The sequence below is a fragment of the Diadema setosum genome, chromosome 2 (genome assembly GCF_964275005.1).
Source record: "Diadema setosum chromosome 2, eeDiaSeto1, whole genome shotgun sequence".
Lineage (NCBI taxonomy): Eukaryota > Metazoa > Echinodermata > Echinoidea > Diadematoida > Diadematidae > Diadema > Diadema setosum.
The window spans coordinates 8,588,695-8,609,775 of NC_092686.1; the positions used below are offsets into that span (position 1 = coordinate 8,588,695).

At 38.3% G+C, this 21,081-nt stretch overlaps 2 protein-coding genes across 2 annotated transcripts in view; one reads left to right on the plus strand and one right to left on the minus strand.

Moving 5' to 3' along the window:
* The window catches only part of LOC140239518 (mitogen-activated protein kinase 14B-like), a 48,372-nt gene extending 46,450 nt beyond the window's left edge, over positions 1-1,922 (plus strand). Inside the window, exon 10 of the mRNA XM_072319354.1 lies at positions 135-1,922. Coding sequence (XP_072175455.1) covers positions 135-190 — 56 coding nt within the window. The 3' untranslated portion in view covers positions 191-1,922. The remainder of the gene's footprint in view (positions 1-134) is intronic.
* A 6,170-nt stretch (positions 1,923-8,092) lies between these two features.
* LOC140239536 (guanine nucleotide-binding protein-like 3 homolog) lies at positions 8,093-20,793 on the minus strand. Its single transcript, XM_072319374.1, has 14 exons — positions 20,709-20,793; positions 18,577-18,632; positions 17,912-18,049; positions 17,157-17,273; positions 16,049-16,271; positions 15,214-15,317; positions 14,168-14,312; positions 13,463-13,550; positions 12,907-13,018; positions 12,264-12,472; positions 11,296-11,432; positions 10,561-10,790; positions 9,571-9,760; positions 8,093-8,994 (listed from the first exon to the last, which is right to left on the minus strand). The coding sequence occupies exons 1-14, from the start codon at positions 20,728-20,730 to the stop codon at positions 8,879-8,881; spliced, it is 1,887 nt and encodes a 628-aa protein (XP_072175475.1). The 5' UTR covers positions 20,731-20,793; the 3' UTR covers positions 8,093-8,878.
* Positions 20,794-21,081: the final 288 nt, after the last annotated feature.

The following is a 21,081-nucleotide window of genomic DNA, read 5'->3' on the forward strand; positions in this document are numbered from 1 at the left end:
TATATACTGTTATATGTAAGTACGTATTATTCATTTTCCAAAGTAAGTATGAGTCCATTTGATGTAAAAATGCAGAAACAAAGAAATAAAAAGGAAATGTAATGAAATCTGATTTCTGTCTTGATTTTGTGCAGACCGCGTCTACAAGGAAATCATTGATTACCAGCCAGAGCAGGCCATGAGTTCATGATTTCGGGTCTCATAGATACCAGGAAGCAAGATGGAGTTCTAACTTTATTGGAGCGACACCCTCGAAGTGATCATATCAACATAGGCCATCTTGAATCTTTGATGTATATTTGTAAGTTTTTCATTTCTTTGTGAGCGAATCATGCAGGTGAAACGTTCATTTGCAATATCTGGCTTTGTAGAGAAACACAAACATGAAGAATTACGGAAGAAAATCGATGGATTGCCATCTTGACAATGAGACGCAATTTTATGGGTATGTATAATGTATAGAGCGAAATGCTCATGAGTTGTGTGAACAGCTATGTGTGTGTCAGGTACTGCAGAAATCATAAATGTTATACTCAAAGGCAACATACACAGTTCTCTGCGGTGCAGCCTACATTATCAAGCCACATACTTACGTCCGTAAATGCACACATTCCTATGCTCACATAAAGTCAGACAAACGGCGCACAAACTCACATGTGCACGCACAGACATGCTCACACACACTCATTTGTGACTCTTAAGGCCTGTTTTGACGGGCCACAGGAATTATTTTCAAAGGATGCCAATATTGAAAAAATGGAGGGGTCCATTATTCAAAGAAGTTTTTTGCCAAATGTGTCCCAACAGTGGAGCTGTAAACCAATCGGACACCTCGGTCATGTGCTTCATATACACCCAGCAGATCAGATGTTTTTTGGTGCAGATTTACCTGTGAACATTGCAACAAAAGCTCATGAGAATGTCTCAAGGAGTGTTCTACCAGTTCTGGGAAAGATTAAGAAGTGATAGGATGGACTGCACTAATTTTGTGAGACGTGTGAGGATTTCTCTGAACTGTCAGGATTTGTTTAGAGTTTTATGAAGATTTTGTAGGCATCGCACATGTCTTGAGCAGGTTTTGTGCATAGAACAACGCTTGTAGCACATTTTTGAGACCAGATCGCAAGCATGTCATGACTTAGGATGCCGGAAATATTCCAAAGAATTTTCAAAAAATTTGTAAATTCCCGCCAAACTAAAAATGAAGCGTGCTAACAATTGTCGATGCTTCCTAACCCTCGCTCTCGTTCAGAAATCATTTGCAGCCTAAATTATGAATGTTGGACTTTGCCTTTTTTTTAGCATTCACATCCGTCACAAATCCTTCACGAGCCCCGTGAAAACAGGCCTTTAGCCCACATGTGCAAGAGAGTAATGATTAGCTCTGTCAGTGCCAGCGACATCTTGTTTGCATACAGTCTGTAGGGCATTTTGAGCTAATAGCCCTGAAAGGGTTTCATGCAAGTTTGTGCAACTTGTCATTGGTAAATGTTGAATGCTGATATGTGTCTGTGACTTGCCTGCAGTAATTTCATGTATAAAGACAACAGAGGTTTAAATGTGACCGTACACGTAATTTATACCAAGGCTTTCAGACATGCATGTGGTAATGATTGAACACTTATCAGATAGTGTGTAATTAATCATGGCAAAAACTACAAGATAAAAATAATTGGAAAGCCGAGAGAAAATAATTTGTTGAGAATCAACCATATGTGCAAACATGTTACTCCAAACATACACTGGTGTTTGCATGACACATATAAGAATCAGGTTTGTTTTCTTTTTTGATTTTATACCACTCTGTATTTGCAATAAGTGGAAATAATGTACATATGTCGATTGGTTTGGCCCACACTCCTGACTTGGGTTACATAGATACATGAGGAAACCATTGCTTCTATTATTTTGTCAATGTGTAGAGAGGTCTTTTTGTGCAAGTACTATAAAAAATAACTTGACGCTGTGTGATGTCAGTATAGATGCTGCTCCTTTTTCTTCTTCATCTTCTTCTTCTTTTTCTTCTTCTTCTTTTTCTCCTTTTTCTTTTTCTTCTTTTTCTTCTTCTTCTTTTTCTTCTTCTTTTTCTTCTTCTTCTTTTTCTTCTTCTTCTTTTTCTTCTTCTTCATTTGGCCAACTATCCAGCACAATGTAATAAAAAAAAAATCTATTGATAAGATTAATAAGAAACCCAACATCAGATATCAAAACAGGTTGGCCCGTCAGTAGTCTGACCTGAACTTTGACCTGAACTGTTCTCTGATACCAGAGTCTGTCATGTTATGAAATTTTGCCTACTGCCTACAATGGCCTGCACAAGATTAACAGGAACTGCCATCCTAACGGACAAAATTTAGTAATAATCTGTTTTGCTGAAGTCTTATATTTAACATACCAAGGAGATACTATTTACAGCTGCATTTTAAAGACCAAAGGTACAGTGTGTAGTATCTCTGAAGCTGATTGATTTAAATTGCAGACCAAGTTATTGTTACAAGGTTGTGGAGAGCCATTGCCAATGTTATACAAAGAAAGTAAGAATTAATCAGTCTTCAGTACAAAACATCACCATTGAACAAGAATGTGCCAGAATCTATTACTCAGCACAGCTCACTGGATTGTTGACCTCTTGACCTGCTTCTGCAGATCCTTGAGTTGAAGGATTAAATTCAGTGGCCTTAAAAGAATCGGGCATTTATTATGTTGTCAAGCTATTTGAGGACATGCAATATTACACCTTCTTTTTCTGCTATAAATGATGTGCTCTTTCAACCGCAAGTATTATGCAGGTGTGAAATATATTTGAAATATCTTCTTTTTGTTTGCTTTTACGCCACCTGGAAACTTCAGCTTTGTAGGATTTGTGATTCTTTTTTCTGTTGTGTTTGTTCTTTTTGCTTGGCTCTCAGTGAACAGATTAATCATTATTACAACTCCACGTACTGTTTGTTAAATCGGACATAAAGAACAGTATTGCTTGCGCTTCTGACACAGGTTATGGATTTGACTACAAAGATATACTTCATAACTTATTTCTCTTTAATCATGTCTTTGCGGTACCGTGTTTTTTTTACTGTGAAGACGGGAACTGCAAACCCTTTGAAAAGATGGTACTGTGGAAAAATGTATTTGTGAGCTTTTCTTGAATAGTTGAGTAGGTAATTGCATTGTGTCTGCAGGTCTTCGTAGAGCGCATTTGTTAAGCAGGATGTGTGAAATTGTGTTCAGCTTGAGAAAAATTTCGTTTCGCAGTGCCTTCCTTACAGCATCAACTCTGCTACCAAATGCTTGCATATTTTTTTTTTTAATTAGAATTCTTGTCATGTACATATATAAATACCTACACAATGTATATGTTAGTCCTACAATCCTCAAAGTTGTACATACAGTGGAATGTTGCATATATATACACACATGATGTTACATATTTGCTTGATGGTGGCAAGTGAATAGGCGTAGAACGAGAATGTGGTTTTGATTAGAGCTTCTTTCATGCAGTCATTAAATGAATTTGTATGCGATTTTCAGTGACTGCTTTTCCTTCTTTGGTCAAACTTTATTGTGATGGGTTGTAAAATGAAGTACAGGAAAACTGTATACTGTACGAGCTGAAATTTTCGCGGTGGTTTTATTTTCGCGAATTTCGCGAATTGCCTTTGAACCGCGAAAATAACAACACGCGAAAATAACAACGTGCAACAGATAAGCACAGTTAGACCTTGCAACCGCGAAATTAATTACACGTGAAAATGTTCTCCTAGTAGCAATTCGCGAAAATATCTGTACGCGAAAATTTCAGCTCGTACAGTATTTCTTTCTTATTGATTTTATTATTATTGGTAAAGCTAATGACATTATACAGATACTATTTTTGTCATATTGTGATCCTCCTTGATTTCAGCCAATTAATAATGTCAGATGTAATATTTATTAGCACTTCAAACTACTAAGTCTTGAAAAGTTGTACTCAGATTTGTCCAAGAGGAGAAAGATGTTGTATGTGGGTGTATGTATAAAAGTGCATGAAAACCTTGTAACTTTGGTGAAAATTCAAAATAACTTAATAAGTGCAAATGCAAATCTAAAACAAGTGTGGAAATTGATATATCAGATGTTGAGCCTGTATCTAATCTGCTGTACCATGTGAAGTATTGAAGTTCAAATTGGGTTGGGATGTCTAGGCGGCATTTTCTTGTAATCTGCAAGTCACGAGTATACCATCTGACCCACTTCAATGTATGGAAAAAGCCCAGAGAGTTGCCAGAAAGGTTCACACCTAAAAAAAAAAAAAATGTTGTTACCAGAGCAAGTATCTGAGAGGAAGATTCAATACAACATCTGGTGTAAAATGTGTTGGGCAAAACAAGAACATTGCAGTTCATATTCTTTGTGTTTACACATCCACATTGGTGGTAGATTTCTTGCAGATTGTTTTCCATGTAAGGTGGAAGCCGAAAAAGCAAAGAAGAGAGGACACAAAAAATGCTTTCATATGACTGCCTCAACACTATAGGTCTACACCAACAATATAATATATGTGTGGGACGAGAGAAAAAAGTATTACCACTGCAGACATAAATATGGCACCCCTGTTCAATGGACCTCACATAGCACGTCGTTGTGCGCACACATTTACTATATGTGTATGATGACAGGTTAATGTCAATGCGTATGTTATCTGTGGACATTTCATGGAATAATAGTAATGTAGTTAAACTGTCATTGGAAGTCTGTAATGAGAGGATATGTGGGTTTTCAGTGATTGTTCCCTTTAAAAAAAAAAGAGACGTCGAGTACTTGGGTGTCACGATCTGAGAGTACCCATGTATTGCCCTTGTTTTGTGTGTTTGGGAAATAGTATTGATACAGTTATACTGCAAAATAAATATGTGCATAGATTTATCATAAATGCTCACATTATTCATTGTTGTTATTCAGTCTTTAGTCATGTTTATACAGTATATTATATATATATATATATATATATATATATATATATATATATATATATATGTATGTATATGTATGTATATATATATATATATATATATATATATATATATGTATATATATATATATGTATATATATATATATGTATATATATATATATGTATATATATATATATATCCCTAGTTGGCACCTTAGGGAGACATATTGGGGGGAAGTGTCTTCATTAGGGAGACAACTGGTCATTAAGGAGACAATTTTCGTGTCTCCATTGCGTAAACTGCCATTGAACATGTAATAATAAATTTGCATATAAAACAAATGGAAATGTCTTCCAAATGACCCATCTAGGAGTATATATATATATATATATATATATCTATACACATACATACAGAAATATACATAGATATAGATAGATATATATATTACATTTTCCAGTTTTAAAGTACAATAAAGAGGGTCTTTTAATGATACATCACATTTTGAACAAAGTCACACCTGACATTTTTCTTTCATCCCACAGCCATGCAAAGTGTTTCCCATCATTTCTTCTTGGGCACCAAGGGAGAAAAAAAAGCAGAAAAAAAAAAAAGATTTTGAAATATTGAGCAGCTTGGGAGAATATGAACATCAAATATGATTACTGTATATGCCATATATTTAGCGAGTCTAAATTTTTGCAAATCGGGACTTCCAGATAATTTCGCGAGTGGTTAAATTTGTGATCGTGGAGTTCTGTACTGAACTGAGAAATGTATACGTGTGCATCACATTCATATTGGGATTAGAGTCATTATTTTCGCGTGTCTTTAATTTCGCGAATAGCACCTGACTCGTGGAATTGACGAAATAAAAACCTTGCGAAATATTTGGCGTATACAGTACCCTACATGGATTTGCTGTATCCAAAATGTGAAGAGAACACAAACTGGACCAGTTCATAGAATATTAACAGGTGACAAGTACGCTGTAACAAAACACATTGCGTGTCAACACTTTTAAAACACTAGCACAAGGGGCCTCCACCTGTTGTCTTACAGAGTGGCCTTTAATGACAATTTTTGCCTCAAGATGGATGGAAACACAGAAGCTTCATCACTTACCACGATTTTAAACATTTACTGTTTTCGTAACTAGCACACGCATATGCCTTTTTATGTGCCTTTTTACAGTGTACTTCAGTTTGATTGAATATACCACATGATGAAGTGCAATACACATTTCAACACATTTAGGATATACAGCTCATCTTTAATTTTAAACATAGTCATGTCTATGTATTCACATAAAGTTGCCATGTATTCCTGTTACAATATGAAACAAAGTGAGCAGTTCTTCATATGTGGCAAATCACAGTTTAAAATAATAATCCATCATAATTTGGGGGAGGAAAATATATTCTGTCCTTAGCAACCTACATGCGTACAGCGATTATTTCCAGAATTCACAGTGCATCCGCACACATAAGACAAAGTTCATTACTATTGCAGCCTGTCGCTAGGCATTTTAACTTTGGAGTGGATTTTATCTCCTAGCAAGGTATGTTAGTTATAACAGTGCTGAATTCCCAAAGGTTTGTACGTGCAGTATTTACTGAACACAAACACGTTTGATCTATTTCTGTGAAGTAATTGGTTGGCTTGTTAGGTACCATGAAGACAATGCGGTGGAGTGGGGGGGGGGGCGGAGGGTGGTGGGGGCCCTGTAGCGAGCTCATAATATACATCAAGTGAAAGTTTACACAGTTGTATGTGCCATTACAAATTGTATATCCTTGTTCCAACACAAGTGCTATCAAGTACTGCACCAGTACTTTCTTTTTTCCTTTTTTAAAACAAGCCCTGTCAGGCATGTCATCAACTAGGAAAAGGGGTGCAAAAATAAGTCACAGATACAAGCTACAAAATATATCTTGTCTGCCAAACCCCAAGGAAATACATCCCAAAAGTCGGCATGAGGCTACTTGAGCCGATGTAGGCCTACAGATTTGGCATACACTCTTGCCAACAACTCTATAACACGAGTGTGTCAGGATCATCCCCACCCCCCCCCCAAAAAAAAAAAAAGAGAGAGAGATAGATATACATATGAATTAAAAAAAAATTGACAGGCAAATAAATATACAGTTGAACCTCTCGTATCCGGACAAGTCGGGACCGGGGCTCATCCGGATAAGGGATTTGGCCGGATACGGGAGACTCAATGCTTTATACATGTACATATACATACACATGTACTGATGTAGCCCATTGTAGTACCACATGTAGTAATGTGTATACTGCAACCTTTTCATTGTTACACTCAGTAACAGACCCCAAAATAGAGGTGTATGTTAATGTTGGAAGTAATATGTAATTCATGTGTGTTTGTGTAGGAGTTCTCAAGGAGTTGGGAATCCCCCTTTCCTCCCGTAATTATCAAAAAAAAAAAAATCACGGCGAGATTGCCTCCGTATAATAGAGAGATCTGGATAAAGGGAGGCCAGATAAGAGAGGCTCAACTGTACATAAATAAATCAATGAATTAATAACAGTTGCCCTACCAAAGACATGCCATTTTGTTAGCTAGGCTGGAAGAATTGGTTGACAAATTGGATGTATATGGATATCACAGATTTACTCCTGCTTGATAAAGCCCTGACGGGCCATTGTGGCACCTCAACTGTCATACTGCCCCCATTTGCCTATATGTACAGTGTGCTGCATTATTATAGCTGCACTAGTACGTACAGATACACAGGGAAACCCTGTTAAAGTAAGGTTGCTGGGACCCCCATTTCTACCTTATAATAATTGGTACCTCGTTGTAAACATACTAAAAAAAGACATCAAGTACACATAATACTTGTAGATACAGTTCTGGAAAATTTGGACTGCTGAATTCAACCCATTAAAATGAAGAACCCCGTAACGGGGGTTCCCCTGAATTTTACCAGGGTAAATAGGACTGAGTGACAGGAAGAACTCCAGACACATACATAAAACTCTGAATTCAATTTGCTGCACTGCTGGGATGTAACGTGAAACAACTGACACTGAACATATTGAGAAGAGTTTAAGAACTTTAGTAAACAATGGACAAACTTTTTTTTTTTTAAATCAAAACGTAAAACTTAACAAGTTAAGTTGCTGCTACTAAAATTCAAAATGCTTACATATTTTTGTTTCTCTCTCAAAGAAAACTTGCAATCATATTACCCTAATATATTGTCAAAGGAATTTTGTGAAAATTCTACCACACATTACACTACTCTGAGAGACTAAATTTCATTAAAATCTTGATGAAATGGTTACCAGTTAATACATGGCAAGCTTGTAATAACAAGCTGTTTGAGACCACTAAAATATCCTCATTATATTGGGTATCTCTTTGTATCAGAGATAAAAACAAAGAATATAAAAAAAGGAATGGGACCTGAAAAATTATGTTATAGCGGGTATCTCGTTATATCTGATTCTGTTATAACGAGGTTCCACTGCACTGCAAAGAAATCATTTTGGGCATGGATAAATGAGGGAAATACCAATTAGTATCACAGGATGCAAGCAGGCCTTTCATTCTGGTTACTTCTGCATTGGCTAGTCGGCTGATGTTCATTGCAACTAAGTTTTGACTTGCTCAGAATAGAGGTTGTGTGGACAATGAATGGAGACAAATGTTTGAGCAGGAGATGTCCACAGTCAACGTCTTCCATATCTTGGTTGATGACTTGCTGAGAATTCACTTCAAAGAACACTCTTCTGTCGGTCTCCTCTCTCACAAAAGATGTGTTAAGGTCTTGTAGCACAAACGCACCGACTTCTTGATGCAACTTTGGTCTGTTGGTGGTTAATGGCCACAATGAGTCAGGTTCTCCCCATAAGATGAGGGCGACCTCAAATGAGTAAAATTGTTAAACGTCTTTTGGCGACAGGAGTTGAAAGGCCTCAGAAGAAGTCCTTCTTGAAGCTGTAACTGTCGTCATCATCACTGTCCCCTCGTCCCGACTTGAAGAAATCGAACGCCTGGTTGAGTTCATCGGACAGGTTGGTGGCCAGTTTGTCTGAGGAATGAGAGGGAAGAAAGAAAAACCAATGCTCGAATGAATGAATAAATAAATTTTCATACTATCTAATGAAATGTCATCTGTTACATTTGTATAATATTGCTATATTTACAATGTATATGTCGATTTAAACATGAAATGGAGTTTCTTCATTTTTTTCTCCCAATCAGCTACACTGAGACTCCATTTGCAGCTGAGTAGACTATAAAAACCCCTCAAGCATGGTGGTTTTACTTTGCTTCACAATCAATAGTCCATCACTTGAACCGACAAACTGTTCAGCTTCCAATGACAAGCAAATGATTGATTGCTTTCTGCCATGTTTCTACATGCTATTTTTGGAAAGGTTTCTGGAAGCTAGTGCATCAACCATCTGCCTGCAAAGCAAGCATCACCATGTCACTACGCAAGGCAGTGTTCTTTTCTCACATCAAGCTCGGGAAGGGACAGAAAATTTGTTCAAAAGTCATTATGGTGCTTGAAGAGTGATTATTGATTTTAAAGTGAGGCACGTGAGATGCATTTGAATCAGAGGTGCATTCAGAAAAGAAGGCGGCAGAGAAAGGTGGATACCTGATCGTTTCCTCTTCTTCAGCATCTTCTTGAAGGCAAGCTTGGAGACCTTGTTGAGCTGCTGGTTGCCCAGCGAGGAATTCGTGTCCACCTTGGCCAGTTTGGACCTACGCTTGCTGGGAAGGGATGCGGCCCTGCTCTTGGCCGGACTGGACTTGGACGACGGCAGGGACACTGTCACCTCCTTCAGCTGGCGGACAGAGATACAAAAGAGTAAATATTTGACATAATTTATACCAATAAGAAAAGATGAACATGAAAATATGCACATAAACAATAAGCGAATACCGGGTAAATCAATAGAGTGACAGCTAGACAAATAGGTAAAGAGATGTATATCTAGGAAACTAGATATATATAATGAAATATCACAGATGTGTTGAGGATTGATGAATCTGTGTACACACAGTTCTACTAAACTGGAGTCTAAAGCACAACTGCTTAATTACAGAATTTAGCCTTCGTTATGCCTGAACACCACCAGATTTTTCCAAGTCTAAACATGTACTCTTCCATGATACAACAGCTACATTTTGTACACATTAAATATAAAAACAGTCAATAAACTTAGTCCACTGCTTCTTGCTGTCGAACACAAACAGATCAACTTCAGGGTACTACCCAACATTTCATGCCGACTTCATCAGATTTTGCCAAAAGATTCATCTGACTGTTGCTCTATCACACTTTGACCATACATCACACCTCACGACACGACAACAAATATGTCTTGCTTCATTGCATACACACTTTCATTTCTTTTATGACATCATAATAGTCACGACAACACTATAAATACACAATGTAAGATCACACACTCAGACCTCATCCATAGCATGGTGTACATATTCAAATGGCATGTACAAAGATGTGGCTGTCAAGATCAAAATGTAGACAGCATGAAGACAGAAGGAATATTATGATGGCATGGCTCTCCTTTATGTCTCTCCTGAAAGCGAGACTCGTGTGAAAAAAACACCCAAATCTTACCTCACTCTCCTCTTCCTCCTCATCATCTTTTTCCATGTCATCTTCCTCTTCTTCATCCTCCTCCTCGTCCTCCTCATCCCCATCCATGTCCGCTTCCTCTTCATCTTGCTCCTCCTCCTCCTCCTGCTCCGCCCCCTGGCCAGACTCTAAGTCAATGTCATTCACCACTCCATCCACCTGGCCCACCGTCTCAACCTCCATTTCGGCACCGCCAGACTTTGCCTTCAATCCTGCAAAATGAGTCCATCATGAAAATTTGGAGTACACAGCTAACAGTACATCACTGCAAAACATCCATTCATTACATCTCTACATAAACACAACATGGCCCTAAGTGATGAGAAGATTAATATTTTCCATGGAAGAAATGGTGTACTCTGCACCATAACTGGCACTAGCATGTCTATCAAATACTCACAAACTAATCTATCTTCATTCTGTCCTCCAGATAAAATGCACAAAAATGATTGCATAGCTGTAAGTATCAAGCTGCATGCGAGGCTTAAATAAAATCAAACTCTGGATTTGTTCCATGGCTCTGACGGCATTCCATACACATGCAATTGTAATGCAATTGTAATGCATCTCTGATGTATTCCTGATGACTGATAATTGAACTGTCCAAAGCACTCGGTTAATACTTTTGCCTATTTCTATAGAAAAATGACAAAGAGTCGCTCGCAAAACTGCGAAATTAAGAATAACACACACACAAACAAACAAACAAACAATTACCTTTCAGCATCTTTTCATCCTCCTTGATCAGCGAGGCAACATCAAACTCCTTGCCCAGCTGAGTGACAATGGCAGCGTCTAAGTGACTTGGCAAGCTGTGCTGTTCTGGAGGATGTGTGAAGTATGTGATCTTCCCACTGCACGAAGGAACAGTGATGTCATCAAGGAAGGAACAATTGATTGATCCAGGTTGAATGTTTTGATGACATCATAGAATTCCCCTTCTCAAGTCATGAAAAACCGAAAGCACTGTCATTCTTTGGATGCTCTGTAAGAGCATAACACTCTCACCCTAATACACATTCCCCAATCCCCTAGTTGGCTCTTATGAGATCCCAGCACTAACCCCCCCCCCCCCCCCCCCATTCCCTGAGCTTGTAAGCATTCCATTTCCTGAATATTTCAGTTCATCCATATCTTATCATTAAAGCCAATATTTCAATCACAGGTTACATCCTGTCTTCAGTATGGCACATATGAACAGGCTGGTACCATTCTTTGCAACGTCACTTGTAACTATGATATAAGAAAGATGAGGTAAGGAATTGGAGACCACTAATGATTGCACTATTCATTTGCTAGTAACAATGTGTTAAAACATGTCAGGAATCAAGTCACACATGCACTTCAATGGATTAAAAACTTAACAATTTTCTTTCCATTTTGTTGATTTTGCATTTCCTAAAACATACCTCGACATCAAGTTGTATTCACATCATGTATCAATAAAGAATTCATAAAAAATAGTCTGCATAAATGTGTTTTGAGGTAATATTCAGCATAAATGTGTCTGCATAAATGTGTTTTGAGGTAATATTCAGGTAAATTGCATTACCATAATGATTCACCCCTTGGCTACATAATATAAATATCTACGTAATGGATATATATGTTCCCCAAGAGCAAATTCATGGCAGGAAAGAGCGATCCAAAATTAAGCCTTCACTCCAGCTCCACACAGTAGTCACCTGTTCCAGTCTTGTAGAACTGATCTGGCTGCGCCCTCCACATCGGCCACGCCTCCCTTCTTCAGCTTGCCGAACCGCCGCGCCAAGAGCGAGAGGAACTCTGCCGTGGTGCGGAAGTCGGCGATGGAGTAGTGGATCATGAGTGACTGCTTGTTGCACCTCTTCAAGATGGCTTCCACGGGGGTGACGGGGTCAGACACCGTCTCAATCTGTCCCACAAACAATTGAGAAATACAGGCAACTCCTGTTATAATGAAGACCTTGGGACCAGCAGTTTTCCTTTGTTATATTGAAAATTACAGTACCAGTATATAAAGAAATAGAAATGATACATTTTGGACAGGAATTTTGACTTCGTTATGACGAGAACTCTATTATAACCATGTTCATTATAGAACACTGTACCTAATCACCTCTGCAGTAAAGCTGGTGACAAAGGAATTGAAGCAAATCTGACCACTTGTTTCCTCCCTCTGAGATGGCAGCTACTGCAGCATTTGCATCAGAATTGGTTCCCTTTTGGTATACACATACACAAAAAGAACATGGTCCTCCTTCAGAATGTGCTTGACAATAATTAACCTTAAAAAGGGAATGTAGTTGCATCAGCATTAAGCAAAAGCATAATTCAGAAGGGTCTTACTTTGACACAATTTCTCAAAACCATGGCAGTTTCGCTGTTTCCAGTTGCCATGACAACACCAGGGCAGTCCAGTAGTTTGATGTTCTTGGCCAGTTGCACCTCTTGCTTGGCTCTGGAATTAGACAAGAAAACAACAACAAACACAATATGATAGGTGTCCACACAATTTCTTTGTCGATGAACTGCAAAACTATTCAACTTGTAGGTGATGATTAAAACATGCTACATCAGCTACCTCCCACTACTACCATTACCATCATCACCATCACCATCGCTGCCACCACCACCATCACCACCACTATCACTACCCCCACTTCTAACTCCCACTATTACCATTACCATCATCACCACCACCACTACCACCACTACTACCTCCCACTATTACCATCACCATCATCACCACCACCACCATCATCCCATTACTACCAACACCCAACTCTAATACCATTACTGCCGCTATCACAATAACCACCATCAGCACCGGCACAAGCATAAGCCTGACTCACAGAACTGCTCCCAATGATACATATGAAGAGAAACGATAATACCGACATACTTTGTCACTCCTGGCATGGATCCCACGGTGCACACCCTGCTCCTCTTCAGGCTGTTGATGACACTGCTCTTCCCGACGTTTGGAAAACCTGTGACAGTGGGAGAGGATCATTGTATCACCAATTCTAGGTTCCATTTCACGAGGTGTTTACAATCACTGCAGACTGCCACAATTGCAGTTACCACTGGAAAGATCTAAGCACTCACAGAATATTGTTTCTAGTATGCTGCAATAGTAATTGCAACTTTTTCACATCACAAATTATCTCAAATCTACTTTTGATATTGTCCACTTGGTCACAGCCAGCTCATCAATGTCACTTGATACTGCAGTAGATAGGTCCTACATTATTCGTACCTCCATTTGTAAACATGGATTGACATTCAAAAAAAAAAAAAAAAAAAAAAAAAAAACAGCAGAAATGTAGCTTAAATTAATGTCATGTTACAGTCAGTTGTGATCTGAAATGAAACGTGCCTGCTGTGTTGAGTTGGAAAGGAAGACATTCTTTTACACTATATTCATTGAAATCAAGGATGCAAACCTGTTTGTACATTCAAAAATTTGATTTGACTCACTTTGAATGCTAAATTGTGAGGGATTTTGGATAATGTGTACAATGCCGATGGGATTTTCTGTGCCATCGGCACTCAAAGCAAACGAAGGGTCAGAAGACGCCAGATAACTTCTACGATTTGCCCTTACCTACGATGCCCACAGTGATGGAGGTTTTGATGTCGGCGTTCCTGCAGTAGTTGCCGAGGAGCTTGAGAAGAGCATCAGCCCCAAGGCACTGACTGGACTGCAGCAGGTCTGAGGATGACACCGACACCGGAACCTTTGACTGGGACTGTGAAAGGATATACAACATAAAAGAGAAATACATCTGAGCTTTCAAACAGATTCACAGCATTCACTGTAGATCTCTGGACCTCTTCTAATATTCTTCATAAATCCCTCATGAGATCACTTATTGGCTGATGTGAACACTACATAGAATACCGTACTACATATGGTCGCATCTCCACATGCAATTCTATGTACCATCTTAAACATGTAAATACACATTGATGTATCTGACACATTTAATTATGCCACTGCAGGTAACTTGCCAGTCAGATGAACTGTGTGTTGCTTCTCTCCCCCCACCACATTACATCAGAATAGATATGTGGGACTGAGCAATGCATTCTAAAACTGTATCTGATATCTTGACGTAGTCATTGAAATGAAGTTGAAGAGCAATATTGGCTGACTCAAGAGGGTGCAGTAAATGATAAACTCAGCTTTAGAAGAGAACCAAAGTGGCTAACCATGATCACTACAATGAAACCGTATAAAAAGGGTGTGAGATTCAAACTACATACAATTTGAGCTATGCAATCACTCTGAAAATGTCTAAAATTAAGATTCTTCTTTACAAGGTAATACAATGTAGACACACACACACAGATTTTGATCTTATACAGACACTGACTTTTTGCTAGGCTTTTGGTTTTAGCGTTTTGGTTGGGCTTTGGTTTGGGCATTTGGGCAGGGCTTATGAGGAAGAAACAAGTGGCGATTACAATGGGACGCCTTTCATGAATCAATGCATCATGTATTCCATACTTAATTACAGATACTCTGCATCAGTCCGTGAACACAAACAAACACAGCAAAGGATTCATCAGAGCAAACACACATTTAAATTGACTACACGAACCATGTTCTTTCTCTTCCCACTCATCACAGCCCAGATTAAAGCTCACCAGGTTTGACTTCTGTGTCTGTGTCGTGGCCTTGAATGCTACAGCTGGGAACTCGTTTCTCAGATGTTTCAGCCACTTCTCCACAATTTGTCGAGGAACCAAATCTGAAGAGGATTTCAAGTAAACAACATCTTAAACATGCAGTGTCAAGATCATAATGCGATTACAGACAAACTGTTGAGCATCACAATTCTGAATTAAAGTCTAAAATCATAGATTTCTGCACACTTCTCATACAGACCTTGTTTCTTAGGTTCCAGATTTTAGAAATATGACAAATATTACTTTTAGAAAGGTTATTTCACTAGGTTTGATCACTTTTGAGTTACATACTTTCAGCGACACAGGGAATTTTGAGCTGCATGATGTCAACTGTAGTTGCTTCAAAATCATTAGCTGCATGCATGGTTGAAATGGGAGCATGCAGGAGCCAGTGGTATATCGCTCTATGTTACATCCATTGTATTGAGTGATGTATCGTTACAGAGCATCAACCCTACAAAATATTGTCCTGTGTAGAGTCAAAGGGAAATTTTGAGATAAATACAGTAGTTACATGGGTTCATGGACGGTGCATTTGTCATCAAGCAGACAGAAAGTCCTTGCCTGACAGTACCCATAATACCTTGTTTGCTTGCCTTGCTTACTATGGAACATGTATCTATACTGCTACTTCTACAAAATCAGTTGTACGTTTTTTTACTAGCTGAAAATATTAGATTTTAGACTCTTACACACTGCTTCTAACACAAAGGGCCCACTACTTTAGATATGAATAGCTCTGAAAGTATGCTCCCGTCACACGCATAAACTACTTCAGAAATATGCTCCACACCTATTTTGTTGAGCAGGAGAACAAGCTTCTTGTTGGTCCCCGAAGCCATTACTGCCTGCTCCAGCTGGACACACCTGGACCCGATGGGATCCCTGGCATCCAGGACCTCCACGATGACGTCCGAAGCCTCCAACACCTTCTTGAACTCCTTGTAGTAGGCCTTGCGCAAGCTCTCGACGTCCTGTGCGGGAGCACTGCCGCCCTTTGGCTTGACACCCTCACTCTGCCACAAGAAATGTTGGAATAGAGGGGTAACAGTTCTAAAGTGGTTTGAGAGATAGTCTATTTCTCCTTACTTTGTAGTCAGTGAAATAGTCTCCCACATTGAACACACTACAATCAGAAGCTTTTAATCTGACCGAAAATGTCTTACCTCTACGTCAAAACAACCACTTACAAAGATATGACATTGTAGGACTCCACTAGTGCACATTTTGCAAAGCTTTAATGGTGGTGTGGTATACACAATATACACACTTGCCACAATATGTGCAAGTCTTGTCTTTAAGCTGTAGTTGTTTTTTTTTTTTTTATTTGTTTGCCTGAACTTTTCCAGCACTTTATAAAAGATTCTCTTGTGTCCCATTAGAGCAACATGTGGCATCTTAAAAGGCATACATCCATATTTCCTGGTTGCTATCAGCTACTGAACTTGCACTGAATGAAAAGCGGAGACGAGCTAAAAAATTGATGTGTGGTACATTTTGCACGATAAAGTTTAAAGATACAATATTACTGTATATATGCCACATGAGTGACATCAAAATTACCCATTTTGAAAGCATTTGTTCACTGTAACAGAATAAGATCAAATATTGAATGGATGTACCCTCCTTCTTTTTTGTATGGCACAATGTGCCTTGTTGATATGGTTTGCTGATTATAGCTAGTCACCACGGGCAAACCATGAGTGGATGGCATCATTCGCTTGCTGTTCTTGTCTGGGTAGGTAGGTGGACCACTTCACCGGGTTAGCACCCTGCCCTTCGTGATGAATGAATGAAAAGGGATCTAATATTTCTTCATCCCAAATCCAACAAGTATTTTGTAATATATCAGGATTGAAAGAACAAAAGCAAAATTTCATTTTTGAGGTCATGGCCATTACCTTTCGCTCAAACTCCTTTTGTCTTCTCTCTGCATCCTTCTGGAGTTGACTCAACTTTCTATTTTTGAGATGTTCCTGTTGTCGCAACTCTTTCTGTCGCTTCTTCTCTTCTTCTGCCTGTGTGCAACATTAGATAATTATTCCATCATAATTAGATGATGAAGATATGAAGTTTATCAGTAGAAATGCATTTATTTTTTCACTTCTCTAGTGACCACCCTTTTTCACATCATGGTAAGTATATGAGGCTGTATGGAATTTTATCATCATTGAAGATGAAATATTTTTCTCTGCTACCTGTAAGAAAACTCCTATCAAAAATGTTTTGCATAGATCATCATTTTCAATAGTATACAATGCCCCGGAGCACTCTACAGAGTGGATTTGGTGCAATAAAAATTACATGTATTATCATAAGAAGTATTATCAAATAATGCCTCCGGCACCACTTCGTGGCGGAGGCATAAAAATAAATCGTATCCACAAATGCAACACTGAAGTCAGACTAACCAATAATACGAACATTGTGTGATTACTAAAACATTGTGTATGATTTGCAAAGATAGCCAATAAAAGTAATAATATTCATAATACACTGTATACAAATCATTAAAAGCTTGACGAGATGAGCTCCTCCTTGCTGAAATACAGGGCATTTTCATGCTATCATTACTGATTGATTGTTGTTTTTTTCACAGTGCAATATACATACCAAAACACTAAATGATGATGAAAGAAATAGAAAAAGACATTACCTTGTGTTTTCTGTCTTCTGCCTCTTTTAGGATGGCCTCTTTAAATGGAGCCAGGTTGGGGATTCCAGGGTCCTTCTTTGGGCGTGTCTTTCCCTTCTTCTTCTCCTCTCTCTTCACCTTCTTATTATGCTGTTTGACCTTGTTATCGCACAAGTAATAGAAATAGTCTGTACTGCACAAACTCTTGATATACTTGATAATGCACAGTTAAATGTAAAAACATAATACATGACTTTAAAAAAAAAAATTGCAACTGTCATCTCTCCAAATTTTCTTTCATTCAATTTCTAGCAATTCATTCAAAAATCTAATTTTCACTGAGCCAAAAAGCATAAATCATACAGCTTTATGAAAATGAAATTCAAAAGGTCAGGATAAGTTTGTGAGAATGACAAATTTCCATCCATCCTTCTTTCACACCAGAATTATGGGATTTACCACATTTAGAAAAAAAAAATAAAAAATCTGCATAATTTTATACAATGTTTGTTTGTTTTTTTAATGCATGTTGGATGTGCTTTTATACAATTCACAAAAAACTCCCTAAGCTTAAAATACAAAGAACAGCCACAAATACAATCGATTTAAGTTTAAGTCAAACACAGGTAAAGCAAAAAGTAAAAGGAAATTTTCTCTCTACAGTACTTATAAAACAAAAGACTAACCTTCTTAGCAATCTTGTACTTCAGTTTGCAAGTCATTCGCTTGCTCTTCATTTTACCTGAAATGAAAAATTGAAAGGAAATAGGCAATAAAGCATTTATGCCATATCAAAAATCTTTCATCATACATATTTTTCAGTACAATTCAAAAAGAGTGAAATCGACCTACAGGAAATTGATGAAAGTAGTGAAATAAAACAGAGAGCAGTTAAACGATAATAGAATTGAGTTTCTTCAAGAAAAATGTGACTGTTTCATATGTACATGTATATATTATGCAGTGTAAAGTCATCAGACGTCGCTTACAGCAGCCTGCGGCTCATTTGCTTCAACACAATCATAATTTTACTGAGTAGCTTTTTGAATTAAACATATTACACAACAAAATTTTGATGTGCAAACATTTCTCCACCTTCAAAAGAAACAGGACAAATACTAGACTACATGTACATCATGAAACATCTATGACTGGAAACACAGGCTAACTGTTTGACACAAACTAAAGAAAATCACTGTCACATCAGACATTCTGATTTTACATGTTACCACAGCACCTGCATGATTTGGAGTTCCCATTGGTTTATACATATCTCTATAGTTATTACAAGAACTATTCTTTGAATTCTAAGCCTTGTATTAATAGTATTAGTAACACTTGTTTGATTGTTGTTTAATTTTATGGCATTTTGCATTCATTTATGTCGATTGTAACTTATTATTATTATTAATTCTCTTTAAAACCATTTTGCCAATTTAACAAATAAAAACATTACTGTTTTTCCTATAATTTTTCCCCCCTTTTAGCTCTGAAACTTTTACAGGTGGTGAATTTGTGTTGTATTTTCTGAACAGTAAACTTAACACTTGAGTTCAGCTCCGAGTCTGTATCCAGTGACAAGTGTATGCACACAGCTGTAGCTGTATCTCCAACTGGAGTCCAAGAAATCCCTAGGAATGATTAGAAGATTAATTGGAGAGAGTTCCTTTGGGATCATGTGACAGCCATCCCAATTATGACACTGCATTTGATTTGGCACTCGCTCTACACTACCCTACCCTTAAACTTTACACCTTGGCTTTACACACACAAATGCACGCACACATGCACATTTGGCATGGCAAGTGATGGGGTAGGGTAGCGAGTCCATTTACTAATTTAGTTTTTGGTGGCTGTCCCAAGAGGAACTTGCTGGGCATACTCGTGAAATAGGCCCCACAACTGCGTGTCCATACTAATACTATGGCGGCTCACCTGTTTATACTCGTGAATTCAGCCCCACCATGTGGCGTTCATCGGTAGATAAGCATGGCGGTGGGGCTTTCTTCCACAGTATAATAATATTCGTGAATGCGGCCCCACCAAACGGCGTTTACGCGAGATTAATACAGCGGCGGGGCCGATTTCCACAGCATAGCATCTTTCCTCCTCCCTTTCTCCCGTTTTTTTCCCTTGTTCTTCAACATTTTATTCTCGGCCTCGGAAGGACTTCCTAATGTCCCTCGACTAATTTAGCGGTCAATTTTCACATAAATACAACCCTAACCTAAACCTAACCCCTAAGCCTAACCTCACCCCAAACCTAAACCTAGACAATCTACGTACATAATCTTGCTTGCTAACACACGGGTGCACGCGCACGCGCACTGCGGTGGGACCAATTTCAAGATTTTGCCACTTGCCGACTAATTTGAAGGAAAGGAAGAAAAGCATAAACTTTACCTTCCATTTTTACAGAATAACTTAAGCATCTCAAACTTTCACCAACACGCACAATACAACAAAAAGGACCAGTCTTAAACATATTTACTCATATTTTTCATATTGCCTTCGGCTTCGGTTCACATTAAAGCCTCTTGGTATAGATCTAGGGCTTTTTTCCCTTCTATAGTTAAAGACTAGATCTATACATAACATTTAGTCTATAGATTGTTCATAATACATTTATAACACGTCCACAACAACATGCCTGTCCTACAGAACAGGAAGAAGAAGACTCTACTACAGAGTCGATAGAATTGAGAACACATCACATATATGAAGGAGTGGGACTAAGACGTTACAGCATCATTCGCAAAAAAAAAAACAAAAAAAAAAACACAAACAAACATTGAGATAAGAACAAAAAACAACTTACGTGGGTGTCCTTTTTTAACCATGCTGTGTTCTTCGTAACTAACAGTCGTATACAAATCTACTATTTCTTGCACGTTGGGAAACAATCAGACATTTACTCGCTTTAGAGCAGTTTGACCAAATTAATCACACAAGATTCTTACACACTGTCTTTCGCCTATCGCCGCGTATCATACACGTGGTTTTGTACGTGTACGTGTGAGACACAAGTGGTGACACTAGTTAGTGCATAGTGGATGGGTCGTCATGCGCTGCGCCGCGCTGTAAGTTGTGTACGTGTAGCGATGCTGAGGAATTGAAGAGTTGCGCAAGTCCTTTTTTGCTCGCCGTGTAGTAATACACGGACGGTGTGATGTTGTTTGGAATTGGCAAAT